General features: G+C 39.5%; 1 protein-coding gene across 3 annotated transcripts in view; it reads right to left on the bottom strand.

The window, feature by feature from the left end:
- The window catches only part of nwd2 (NACHT and WD repeat domain containing 2), a 144,659-nt gene that overhangs the window by 81,079 nt on the left and 49,305 nt on the right, over window positions 1-14,275 (bottom strand). For all 3 annotated transcript variants that reach the window (XM_061961108.1, XM_061961111.1, XM_061961110.2), the window contains exon 4: window positions 13,654-13,770. In XM_061961108.1, coding sequence (XP_061817092.1) covers window positions 13,654-13,770 — 117 coding nt within the window. The remainder of the gene's footprint in view (window positions 1-13,653; window positions 13,771-14,275) is intronic.

Below are 14,275 nucleotides of genomic sequence, written 5' to 3'. Positions count from 1 at the left end.
AGAGAAGCAGTGGGCAGCAGCGGTGCCGCGCCCGGGAATCATTTTTGGTGATTTAACCCCCAATTCCAACCCTTGATGCTGAGTGCCAAGCAGGGAGGTAATGGGTCCCATTTTTATAGTCTTTGGTATGACTCGGCCGGGGTTTGAACTCACAACCTACCGATCTCAGGGCGGACACTCTAACCACTAGGCTACTGAGTAGGTGTTAAAGTGTTTTCAGCACCGTTAGGACGTCTACCAATGTGTGTATGCACTATTTACTAAGTGTGTGATTAACTATGATAATTACTCCACGTCATGACAGAAAACAAAGAGAAACAAGCAGTGCTGAACTTGCTTCTGGCCTTTTTCCAATTTGACAGGAATATTTTTGTTGTTCGGTTTTAGTCTTTTTTTAAAAACTGTATGCTTTTTGCTCCGTCATTGGAAAATGGCAAATCAATTTTGGTCTGGGCATTATTAAAAAAAAAGTCTTAATGCATGAAATGATTAATGTCTCCATTTTAAACTCTTAAGAACATGAGCAGATTTTCTTTATGTGTAAAAAGACTGGCCCGAAACCTAATACAGTAGTTAAATACTGGGATGTAGATGTGTAAAGATAGCGTGTGTGGGCCCATTAGTTTAGTATTCTAATCATCACCACCCATGTCTTCATCTTTACACAGCAAATCTCTTGTCCTGTCTTTGGCGCAAACTTTTGACAGCTAATTTAGTATTATCTGGGCTATTCCTTGATGTGCTCCATCCGCCACATTCAAGGACAACCTTTCCACTTCACGACTGGTTGATCTTTATTTCCCGTGTCGGAGCACACTCGCAGCCTCAGGGAAAATCCACTAAACTCCAAGGCGCAGGACTGAAAAGGAAAATTATGCTTGCAACACTGGTGGCAGTGGCGCCTCAGAGCCATGCCAGGTCGGGCTGGTCCTGGTTGCCTTGGCAGTCGCAGCAAGAGCAGATGCGGGCAACACGTCAAATCAAGGTCTGTTGGACAGCATCCTCAATGACGTGCGTCTATGTTGCACACAATCCTGAAGGAATAAATCAGCTGTGACGCAACAATGCACAAAATAATCTGAGTTTGTAAGAGCACTGGTTGGCACTGAAGAAAACGGGCCAAAAAGAGTCCAAGTCTTTGTCCTTTCAGGATTTATTTTCAGACTATGCGCAGTTTTCATTATGAGTCCTATGGGATGGGCAACTAAGTTATCGTGTGCACGTATATCTGGAACTACAGTATGAATTAACAAACAATCCCTTGCTCCATCAATCAACAAAATAGACTGCCTGCTGTATCTATCGATCTGCTACATGCTCTGCCCACCTGGAGCCACAAACAACTCTCTGAAGAAGCAATGGCTGCACAACGTGACATCTAACTCATGCTTACTGCTCAAACAGAACCCTCAATGAATTTTTGGAATGCTGCTAGATCATATTCCACTCAGGGGTCATACTTCCTGAACCGATCATGTTAGACTTATATCAACCCTAACACAAATAAAGGCTACTCTATCTCCAGCTATTCCATTGCACGAGTAGATGGAAGAAAACGCACAATTGAAAGTGGCGAGGCTGAGATGCGTCCTTGAGGCAATTATCAAGTGTTTTTTTTTTTTTTTTTTTTTTTTTAATGGGGGGGCTGAGAATTTGAGACCGTTGGAAAGCTGAAAAGGTGAGTAGAAGAAGAAAAAAGAAAGTCGTGGCTCATTGTCATGCTTACCATCACCATGCCAACCCCTGCAATTGCCATGGAAACGATCTTTATTGACAGATTACAGAAAAGCCCGCCCCTGTCCAGGTATGTCACATGCAGACTTGTGTGTGTTTGTAGCTCTAAATGGTTCTGATTTAACAGCTGGATGTCTCTTTGGAGACTTAAGACTATTGGATTTCAAGGCTCATGCACAAACTTTGTGGTAATTTCATCTTTTATGGATTATTTACATTATTGGTTTAAGTTTTATTTTGGTGGTATTGAACAGGAAATTTAGACCACAGCACATGAAGTGCTCTAAATTGCGTTTTTTCACGGCTGAACACGTTTATGTGGGAATACTGATTTGATTTTAGTGGAAACACATGGTATGTACGATGGGGGATATGGCCTAAAATCTATATGCGATATATATTGCAGCCTCCTGAGATAACAATACATTTCACAATATATTATTTGGTATGTAAATGATAGGGGTGTAACGATTAACCGATACAGTACAGATCGATTTATAGTCCTATTTTTTAAAGTATATCGATCTGTGCTCGGCAAGTTGGTCTTCCGGAAGATAGGTATCGATAGAACAGATTTAAAAGACAATGTATCGATTTTATTGATTCTTGAAAAACGAAAATATTGGATTTAAAAAACGGCAGACTTTATATGACGTTTAGCATTTTTTACGAAAAGGACGTTAAACGTTAAGTCTGTCTGCCTGTCTGTGGTGTCATCAAAACAAAAATGGCGGATACCTACGGAAGGTCATACCAAAGGTCTTACCAAATGCAAATGCGACAAGACAATATCATAAATTACAACACAACAACTTTCAGCTCGAGCACAATTGCAAAAGCTACAACTAATAAAAACGACACTACATAATACCATATTTTCCGGACATAAGGCAGACTTAAAATCTTTTTTTTTCCCCTCAAAACTCAAAACCCAGGTATCCTCATATAAATATTTAAGGGTTCATATTGATAAACTTCTCTGCTGGAAGACACATATTGACAAACTGTGCAATAGACTGCAACAGAGTCTATATTTTTTGCGAAGATTAAGATTGTACGGCGTAAGCAGCCACATCATGATGATTTTCTACCGTGCCATTGTAGAGAGCATCATTAGATATGGGATCACCTCATGGTTCGGCAACCTAACCGTTAAGCTAAAAAGCAAACTGGCCGGCATGCATAAAACGGCAATGAAAATCGTAGGGAGGAAAGAATATGAGCCTATACAGAGCATCTATGAGCAGGCAGTTAGGAAAAAAGCTAAGAAAATGATTTCCAACTCACAACACCCACTCTTCCCTGAATATGGAACCCTGCCATCAGGGAGAAGACTCCGGGTCCCACTATGCAAATCTAACCGCCTTAAATTATCATTTGTCCCAGCCTCCATTAAGCTTACCAACAATGTGCAATAGAATGTTAATACATAGGTTAGCACTTTTTTAGCACATAGCACTTTAGCACATAGCACTGTAGCACATAGCACTTTAGAACTAAGCACTTTAGCACACAGCACTTTATCCATGAGCTCTAGTGCAATGCACACTGGTACTTTATCTTTATCTCCATACTGTATATTTTATGCCTACATCAAAGTGCCACCTATGTCTATCAAGCTCCATGTTCTGATGTTTAAATGTTAGTTGTCTGGTTGTGGTTGTGTCTGTGCTTGTGTTTTTGTTCTGTTGTTTTTGGGTATGTTAAGAAAGCAATGATGCACTGTGCCCAAGACAAATTTCCCCGTGGGGACATTAAAGTTGAACCTTGAACCTTGAACCTTGAAAACCTTGTGCGCCTTATAACCCGGTGCGCCTAATGTAAAGAATAAGTTTGGTTGAGCTTACCCATCTAAAGCTATTTTATTTGGTACATGGTGTAATGATAAGTGTGACCAGTAGATGGCAGTCAAAGATAAGAGATAAGTGTAGGCTGCACTATGGTGGCAATATGTCTCAAGTAAACAACACCAACATTTTAAATGTTCCATTGAAAATATAGAACATTACTACCCACGGCGCTCAAAAATCTATCAAAAATGTTTTAGTACGACTTTGGTAAGCTATGAAGCCGCACCGCTTGATGGATTGTACTGTGCTTCAACATACGAGTATAATTGTAGTGTGTGTATAAGGTAAGACATTATCTGGCGTTTTGTTTTGCAATATTAAGCAAAAGCAACTTTTCTTACCTTCTGGTACCCTGCTGATCTGTTTTTGGGATCTGCATAAGTAGTTGGTACGCTTCTTCTTTTTCTCTATCTACTTATGGGACATTCATCCTCCGCTGCTGCCATTTCTAATACAAAGTAGTGTAAAGTTCTTACTTACTGTATATCTGTCAGTAAACTCGCCATGAAAGTGCTAAAACATGTAGTGAGTTTACATTATTCACCTAAGTCATTAGAGTTCCGGTTGGACGTTTTTTCACAAGACACATTTTTAGTGTTGTTGTTTCCGAATGAGGAGAAGCTGCTCCGTTATTTATTTAAGTAAAGTCTGAATGTCATTAAAACAGTTAGCTCCATCTTTTGACACTTCTTCCACCCCCGTCCTTGCACGCTACACCGCTACAACAAAGATGACGGGGAGAAAATGCGGCCGAAGGTGAGCCACGTAAATAAGACCGCCCACAAAACGGCGTATCCGGAAGAGACTGTCAGAAAGCGGCTTGAAGATGATCTGTAAAACATCATCTATGCAATATTTTGACCAAAGAATCACCATTACATGTTATGTAGACCACAAGGAAGTGTTTTACATTTAGAAAAAAAAAAAAAAAAAATGACTTCTTTAATGCGCCTTATAATCCGCCTTATAATATGAAAAAAGATAAAAAAAATAGACCATACATCGGCAGTGCGCCTTATAATCCGGTGCGCCCTATGGTCCGGAGAATACGGTATTTGGCATTTATTTAGAGATTCAGCAATAACTGGTCCTGATGTTGGTGTTCTGATGCTCTCAGATGGGAATAAATGCTCCAATGTTCGACATAATGTGACATCTACACCATCAAAAGTTTAGGCAGCCCGACGTGGCATGATGAGCACTGCCGAGGCACCCATGGGTGAAGAGAAAGTTGTGAACACCTCGTTCTCAGCTCCATGGCAACAACGGATGCACAAAGGCGAATACAATGACAAAATGGAACTATGTTTTGCTTCTTTCATGCCTATTTTTTCCCCGATGTGACGTGCAGACACTCAGGGTCAGGTGAGGTTAAACTGGTGAGATTGTGGGCTGACTGCCATGAATGGAATCAGTGTGGCTTAAACAACAACAGCAGGCCGGGAGCACAAAAGGTAAGATTGCGCCGCTTCTTTTCAACTTGACTTTTAGCCTGATGGCGGCCGGTTTGTATTACCTGTTCTTTCAATGTGATCTGTTGGGGCTCTGAAGAGCACAACAGGCAAAAAAAGTCATTATTTGTGGCAATTTAAATTTTAAGGATATTTACATGTAGCTGTAGTAAGTGTTGGACTCAATTTCAGGCTAAGTGTTGACCTTAGTAAACTCGTGTACCGTATTTTTCGGACTATAAGGCGCATTTAAAAATCCTTTCATTTTCTCAAAAATCGACAGTGCGCCTAATGTACGGAATAAATCTGGTTGTGCTTACCGACCTCGAAGCAATTTTATTTGGTCCATGGTGTAATGATAAGTGTGACCAGTAGATGGCAGTCACACATAAGAGATACGTGTAGACTGCAATATGACGCCAGTAAACAACACCAAAACTTTAAAAGTTCCATTGAAAATATAGAACATTACACACGGCACTCAAAAATCTGTCAAAATGTTTCAGTATGACTTTAAAGCCGCACCACTTGATGGATTGTTGGCCCATTACGGCTACCGTAGTCAGAGATACAAGTATTACTATAGTTTGTGTATAAGGACCACAAAATGGCACTCATTAGCACACATTATCTGGAGTTTTGTTTCACAATATTATGCAAAACCAACTTTTCTTACCTTCTGGTACCTGCTGATGTGTATTTGAGATCTGCATAAGTACTAAAAATTTGCACACGTCCGCCACTGTAGTCTGTGCCGATTCCGTAGTCGATAAGTTTCCTCTTTTTCACTATCTTCTTGTTATGGGGCATTCACCCTCTGCTGCTGTCATTTATAATATAAAGTAGTGTAAAGTTCTAACTAGGGATGTCCGATAATGGCTTTTTGCCGATATCCGATATTGTCCAACTCTTTAATTACAGATACCGATATATACAGTCGTGGAATTAACACATTATTATGCCTAATTTGGACAACCAGGTATGGTGAAGATAAGGTACTTTAAAAAAATAAAAAATAAAATAAAATAAGAAATAAATTAAAAACATTTTCTTGAATAAAAAATAAAGTAAAACAATATAAAAATAGTTACATTGAAACTAGTAATTAATGAAAATGAGTAAAATTAACTGTTAAAGGTTAGTACTATTAGTGGACCAGCAGCACGCACAATCATGTGTGCTTACGGACTGTATCCCTTGCAGACTGTATTGATATATAATGTAGGAACCAGAATATTAATAACAGAAAGAAACAACCCTTTTGTGTGAATGAGTGTAAATGGGGGAGGGAGGTTTTTTGGGTTGGTGCACTAATTGTAAGTGTATCTTGTGTTTTTTATGTTGATTTAATAAAAAGAAAAAAACAAACAAAAACAAACGATACCGATAATTAAAAAAACGATACCGATAATTTCCGATATTACATTTTAAGGCATTTATAGGCAGGCTGATATTATCGGACATCTCTAGTTCTAACTTATATCTCGCTATGGAAGCGCTAAAAACTACCAGAGTAGTGAGTTTACATAATTTATCCGCAGAACTTAGCTATTAGAGAGTTCCGGTCGGACGTTTTTTCACAGGACACATTTCCGGCATTGTTGCAATAGTGAGCCACGGATGAGAAGATGCTGCTCCGTTATTGATTGAAGTAAAGTCTGAATGTCATTAAAACAGTTAGCTCCATCTTTTGACACTTCTTCCACTCCCGTCCTTGCACGCTACACCGCTACAACAAAAATGACGGGGAGAAGACGCTGCCGAAGGTGAGCCACGTAAATAAGACCGCCCACAAAACGGCGCATCCTGAAGAGACTATCAGAAAGCGACTTGAAGATGATCTGTAAAACATAATCTATGCAACATTTTGACCAAAGAACCACCATTACATGTTATGTAGACCACAAGGAAGTGTTTTACATTTAGAAAAAAATCATAATATGACTCCTTTAATGCGCCTTATAATCCGGTGCGCCTTTTGTATGAAAAAAGACCTCAATAGACCCGATCATCGGCAGTACGCCTTATAATCCGGTGCGCCCAATGGTCCAAAAAATACGGTACTTCATCTGTCCAAATGTACTGTACACACTGCAATAATCAGTCACACTTTTGTATGTCTCAAAAAGGTTATGTTTTTTGGCTGCTTTTTATAAGACATCAGCATTGTTTTGACATAACTGTCTTCTCTTTTTAAAGGAGGGTTAAAAAAACAGGTACCATATTTTTCGGAGTATAAGTCGCACCGGAGTATAAGTCGCACCTGCCGAAAATGCATAATAAAGAAGGAAAAAAACATATACAAGTCGCACTGGAGCCCGGCCAAACTATGAAAAAAACTGCGACTTATAGTCCGAAAAATACGGTAATTACTTTAAAAACATGTGTTTTATTTGTGATGTCACATTTTGTAACGACGGCCAGCAAAGGCTTGGCACGAACAAAATAAGATGCAGTATAATGACGATTATGTAGTTTCACAATGTGGTCATGGTTATAGTCATTGTTTATTTCTTTTGGATATGCTTAACAAAGTTACATTAAGGAACATCACATGATTACATTCACGCAATTCCGAAAAGTAGAAGGAGGTAGCACCCTTCGCCATGTCTGTTAGGGATTATTCATTCAACATGTTGACACTTGCTGTGTTTAGGTATCACCATCCTTTAATGGAGGGATGAAAAGAGTATGTGGCAACAGATAGCTAGCTTATGCCAAAGTCTTTCTACCAAGGGCTGCATACTGAAAAACTCAGGGATGCAGAGGGCTATTTTTTACATGTTGTACTAAAAAAATCGAGAGTAGGTCAATATATGTTAAGCTATCTGAACACAGCCACATCCACCAACTTCTAAATTTTTTTTTTAGTCAAACAATATTTACCTGACAGTAAAAGCGTATGAACGAGAAGACATAATGAACCTTTTTAAGGATCCACATCTTAACTTTTTGTTATAGGTGACGAGGCAAACTAGTGTAATCTTTAAGGCTGTCAAACGATTAACATTTTTATTTCGCTCATCGAGAGAATGCCAAGAGTGTGCGAAAAAGTAATCAGAGCAAAGGGTGGCTATTTTGAAGAAACTAGAATATAAAACATGTTTTCAGTTATTTCACCTTTTTTTGTTAAGTACATGACTCCACATGTGTTCATTCATAGTTTTGATGCCTTCAGTGACAGTAAATAGTCATGAAAATAAAGAAAACACAAATTTTTGGCTTCTACTGTATACATACATACACACACACAAAAATGGATGTATATATATATATTTACATACATATATATATATATATTTACATACATATATATATTTACATACATATATATATATATATATACATATATATACACATATACACATATATATATATACACACATATATACATATATATATACATATACATATATATATACACATATATATAAATATATGAATATATATATATATATATATATATACACACACACATATATATATATATACACACATATATATATATATATATATATACACACACATATATATATATATATATATATATACATACACATACACATATATATATATATACACATACATATATATATATATATATATATATATATATATACACACATACATATATACACATACATATATATATATATACACATACATATATATATATATATATATATATACACATACATATATACATATATACACATATATATATATATTCATATATATATATATATATATTCATATATATATTCATATATATATATATATATATATATATATATATATTCATATATATATTCATATATATATACATATATATATATATATTCATATATATATATATATACATTCATATATATATATATATACATTCATATATATATATATATATATATATATATCTTTATTAACAACTCCAAATTACATAAAAATTAAGATCAGACTAAAAAATATACTGCACACCATAGTACAAGTGGTCTGTCTCGCATGTCTCTCTTTAATTCATCTGAACTAGGCTATAGGCCAGGGGTGGGCAATTAATTTTTACCGAAGGCCGCATGAGCAACCCGAGCACTGCTGGAGGGCCACACCGACAATATTTCAATAAAATTTTGCTCAAATTATTTCTGATATACTGTAAGATAAATAATAATAATAATAATATTTTCATTTAACCTAACTTATCTTTATACAAAAGCAGATGGCTTTTGATGGTTTTATTTTTAACACAACACTTCCTGATGTATAATATAATGCAAACATTTCAATTTCTGTCACTTTATCCTGCATCCTCTTTGTTGTGAACGTAGCATGCCTTTAAGGTGATTGGCGAAGAAGTTGTTGCGGAAATGAGGAGTGAGGATAGACGTGCGTGTGGAAAGAACGAGCTAAGTTGAGCTGTGTTTGTATAGGTTGCTCAATAAAAGTTTAAAAAGAGCGTCAGACTTTGTGTGCACTTCTTCTGGACGCTACAATTGGTGTCAGAAGTGGGATGAAATGCCTCCCAGTTCGCCTTGCCATCAAACTTGGGAGTCTTCATTGAGGGCGGAATTTCCCCATGCCAAGCAGCGTGCGTTGCACCTGTAGACCCTGCCTCTCTCGTCCCTCCCTCTCTCTCTCTTGGCGGCGAGCTCCTCACGTCCGGGATTCACACAGACATCTGCAGTCGCTGCCGGCACCTTAAGTCCCCACTCAATGTCCTTCCCCTCCCGTTCAATCTTGACAAAGTCGCCAGGAAACATCGTGGCACGTACCTCCCGATGACGTAGCAGGCTGAGCACACAAGCAGCGCAGTATGCTCACACAAGCAGCGGCAGTATGCGCAAAGTTTTACTTCTGACACCAATTGTAGCGTCCAGAAGAAGTGCACACCAAGTCTGACGCTCTTTTTAAACTTTTATTGAGCAACCTATACTAACACAGCTCAACTTATCTGGTTCCTTCCACACGCACGTCCATCCTCACTCCTCATTTCCGCAACTCAAGAACACAACATCAACTTCAGCAGGTCGTTACACTACATTCTTTAAACACAGCAACCTGTGTACCACAAATTAAGCACACGGCTTTACCTTTAATTTCTGTAAAGAAATACTTGGCAGTCCATGTCTTGTTGAAAACACGCCATTCGTCATCAACTTTTCTTTTATTAGCGTCTCGGGAATAACCGGGCATCACTTGTCGCTGGGCACCTTCACTCACAGGTTACACCCGGACATACGCCCATAAACAACACTTTTCAAAATAAAAACAGCACAGTTGTATTGCACGCACGACATAGATGTTATTTTAAATTTATTTTGTAATTTGTGATTGCAGCTGTTCACATTCACTCACAATCGCGCACGAGCATACGTCCACACGGAAGTAATACAAATAACGCTTTTCAAAACAAAAGCAGCACCGTTGTATTGCACACTCGAGATAGATACTTTTTAAAATGTATTTTGTAATTTATGATTGGCCTCACGCGGGCCTCACAGGGACGTACAAAGGGCCTGCGGGCCGCAGAATGCCCAGGTCTGCTATAGGCTGAAGAATGTTTTAATTTTCAAACACAGTACTGTGAGACACATCTACAGTAAGAGTCACTTTTAGTTTTTGTTTTTTGACTCTTCCATCATTGTTCTTGTTGTGCTAAAGGTCTATCCATAAGGCCAGCCAGCTCATTTGGTTCTGTACTGCCTACATACTATGCTGTTCCTGTCATGTTCCACATGGCTGCTTTATTGTCTGTTTCTGCCATTATTTCCCGTTGAGTGATTTTATTTCATTACATCGGTTTTCTGTTTTAATTTTTAATGACGTCCCTTGACTCTGTGTAGGGAACGGTGCACTGCCGTCGTTCATTTTGTAATTAGTCCGTTAAAGTAGACAGCGCCAATTTATTGGGTTTGTCATGCGTGTGATTTGTTCATGTCAGGGTTCCTGGACTAAATCTAGCTTCTCGCATCCTAGTCACTGCTGTTGTGCCCTTTGGCAAGACACTTCAGCCACCTTGCCTCCCACACTAGTGTATGAATGTGAGTGAATGTTTGGTGGTTAACCTCGTTCCACCACCTTACCACCATCAATGTGTGCATTAAGAGCTAAAGAATAATGGGTCTCACTCTAAAGTGTTTTAGGTGTTTAGAAAAGAGCTGTACAAATCTAGTCCATTATTATTACACAACTTCATGCAACCGAACACCAGATTGCTTATAGTTTTGTGTTGTCTGCTTCCTGCTATTTTTACTCAGTGTCTTATTTAGCAACGAGTCGCATGGTTCCCTTCCGCTACTTTTTATTGTACATTGCAGCCTCATCGGAGATGATTAATTCATAAAGACTTAATTAATCTTACACGCAGCCCTATCTCTGTATAAGCAAAACCAAATCATGGCGAACGTGACAGTTCCGCCTTTATAACAGAAGTGTGAATAAGGTGGATTTGATCATTAAAAAAAACAAATTAAAAAAAAAAAGCAGAGATTAAAAATGAACAAGCAAATACTGCAGTAATATTCTAACAAACATTGCATAATTAATAAATTAATGTTGGATATATATTAAGCAGAACCAATGTATTCCTTGAAGAGGCACTCAATATATTAATGATAAATTAATGAACGACTGTATATTGCTTGATTTTGTTAAAACATTAATGCATGCTTTTGCTCTTGAGGTGAAAGAATAATTAATCATGGTCCTATTTAATGTTATCGCAGTATAATTGTATTATATAAGCAGTTCATTTTGGAAAATAAAAGTGTCTAGATCTATGTCATCATTGATGGCTTCTTTCAAGGATTCTATCAGACTGAATCATTCTTTGTTTGTGAGTTCTATCTTTCATTTTCCTTGTTGTTGTGATGACGTAATCTTCAGTATTTGTCCAGTTCCTTCATGCGTTTACATCAAGTACTTAGGTTTCTTTCGGTTCTTCATTTAAATTGATGTCGATTTCGCAGCTAGCGCGTGCCAAGTGCCTTGCATCTTCCCCTACATTCTTAAAAGGCGTGCTTTCTTGGCAATGTGAGGGTTGCGTTTTGTACGATGCTTATTTATTTCCATATTTGTTCCTTTTAGCCTACTTTCCAGCTTAAGCAGTGCGGTTCCATCCATCCATCTTCTTCCGCTTATCCGAAGGGGGCAGCAGCCTAAGCAGAGAAGTCCAGACTTCCCTCTCTCCAGCCACTTCGTCCAGCTCCTCCCAGGGGATCCCGAAGCGTTCCCAGGCCAGCCGGGAGACAGTCTTCTCAACGTGTCCTGGGTTTTCCCTGTGGCCTCTTACCGGTCGGACGTGCCCTAAACACCTCCCTCGGGAGGCGTTCGGGTGGCATCCTGACCAGATGCCCGAACCAACTTATCTGGCTCCTCTCGATGTGGAGGAGCAGCGGCTTTACTTTGAGCAGTGCGGTTCCATCCATCCATCCATCTTCTTCTGCTTATCCGAAGGGGGCAGCAGCCTAACTTTCCTCTCCCCAGCAACTTCATTCAGCTCTTCCCAAGGCGCTCCCAGGCCAGCAGGGTCCTGGGTCTTCCCCGTAGTCTCTTACCGTGGTTTCTTACCGTTCTGATGCGCCCTAAACACCTCCCCAGGGAGGCGTTTGGGGGGGCATTCTGACCAGATTTCCGAACCACCTCATCTGGCTCCTCTCAATGTGGAGGAGCAGCGGCTTTACTTTGAGCTCCTCCCGAATGACAGAGCTTCTCACCATATCCCTAAAGGAGAACCCCGCCACTCAACGGAGGAAACTCATTTCGGCCAGAGGTGAGGATAGGGACGTAGATCGACCGGTAAATTGAGAGCTTTGCCTCCCGGCTTAGCTCTTTTTTCACCGTGACGGACCCATATATTGTCCGCATCACTGCAGACATTGCACCGATCCACCTGCCAATCTCACGATCCACTCTTCCCTCACTTGTGAACAATACCTTTGAGGTACTTGAACTCCTCTACTCGGGGCAGCATCTCCTCCCCAACCCGTAGATGGCACTCCACCCTTATTCAGGCGAGAACCTTGGACTCGGACTTGAAAGTGCTGATTTTCCAGTCGCTTCACACACAGCTGCGAACCGACCCAACGAGAGCTGAAGATCCTGGCCAGATGAAGCCACATCGTCCGCAAAAAGCAGAGACCTAATCCTGCAGCCACCAAACGAGTGCTGTTTTATTTTTTGGTAAAGTTTATGATGAAGACATGTGTGGTGTTGTTTCTACCTTACAGTTGATTGTAGGAGACTTTATGCCGCTGCTGTGTCAAGGTTCATGTTGAATGTTTTTTTTTAAACTACTATCACTATGCAAGGCATTTACTGGGAAGAACAAAGGTGTAAATGCAAAACAAAGATTATGCTCTCGGCAGTGGCAGTTTGCTGTTTTAGCCATAATGCATTACCTCTCCTTGTGATCTCTCACCTCAATTTAAACCTCCAGAAAAAGATCTGCTGCATTTAAATAATTCAACATCCATTACTCCACCTGTCATCTCTGCCCCTTTCTCCTACCTAAAAACGTGTCGCTCTCACCCTCCTTGCAGCTGCTCTCACATAACTCATTCAGGCTTGGGTCAATGTAGCTTGTTTTGCATATAGACCATGGAGGAATAAAGTTTAGTACTTACAACGAAGCATGGTCCCGCTGACGTCTTCAGACATTCCTCCAGAAGCTTCATCCGGAGCCGCTGCAGCTCTGGACTGTCCCACTCCTCTGGGTCCACGCCCCAGTAAAGGTCCACCACCTGAGCACACCAGTACACAAACGTTGTGGTTTTTTGACTCTGTGAGCACAGCGAGCCAGGCAGGGCTGTGTCTGACATAGGGCTGCACAATTGTTGTATTTCATTCATGATCACGGTTTTGGCTGCCACAATTAAATTAAGATGATCGCCGACGATTTGAACATTTAAATAGCAGGCTCTGCGGGCTCGTCATGACCACGTCAACCACCTCGTCTGCCCGGAGAACAAGGTCAAGAGGGGATGTCCAATTGACGATCCAAAGGTTTTTTTTTTTAAAGCTCTGAAACCCACCCGCCAGCGAAAATGGACAAATAGAGCTACAGGGCTATCATGCAATGCGAAAAAGATGAAAAGTTAATACAAATGATGAACCAAAACACAAAAATGAGTCTTTAAATATTGGTTGTATAGCCTTTTTATAAGCCTACAGTCGTCCTTTGTTTATTGCAGCTAATTGGTTTTGACCCTGGTAAATTAATTTTCTGCAAAGTATTGTTATTGGATT

Source organism: Nerophis lumbriciformis, linkage group LG05 (genome assembly GCF_033978685.3).
Source record: "Nerophis lumbriciformis linkage group LG05, RoL_Nlum_v2.1, whole genome shotgun sequence".
Taxonomy (NCBI): Eukaryota; Metazoa; Chordata; class Actinopteri; order Syngnathiformes; family Syngnathidae; genus Nerophis; species Nerophis lumbriciformis.
This window is presented reverse-complemented; position numbering and strand designations above follow the sequence as displayed.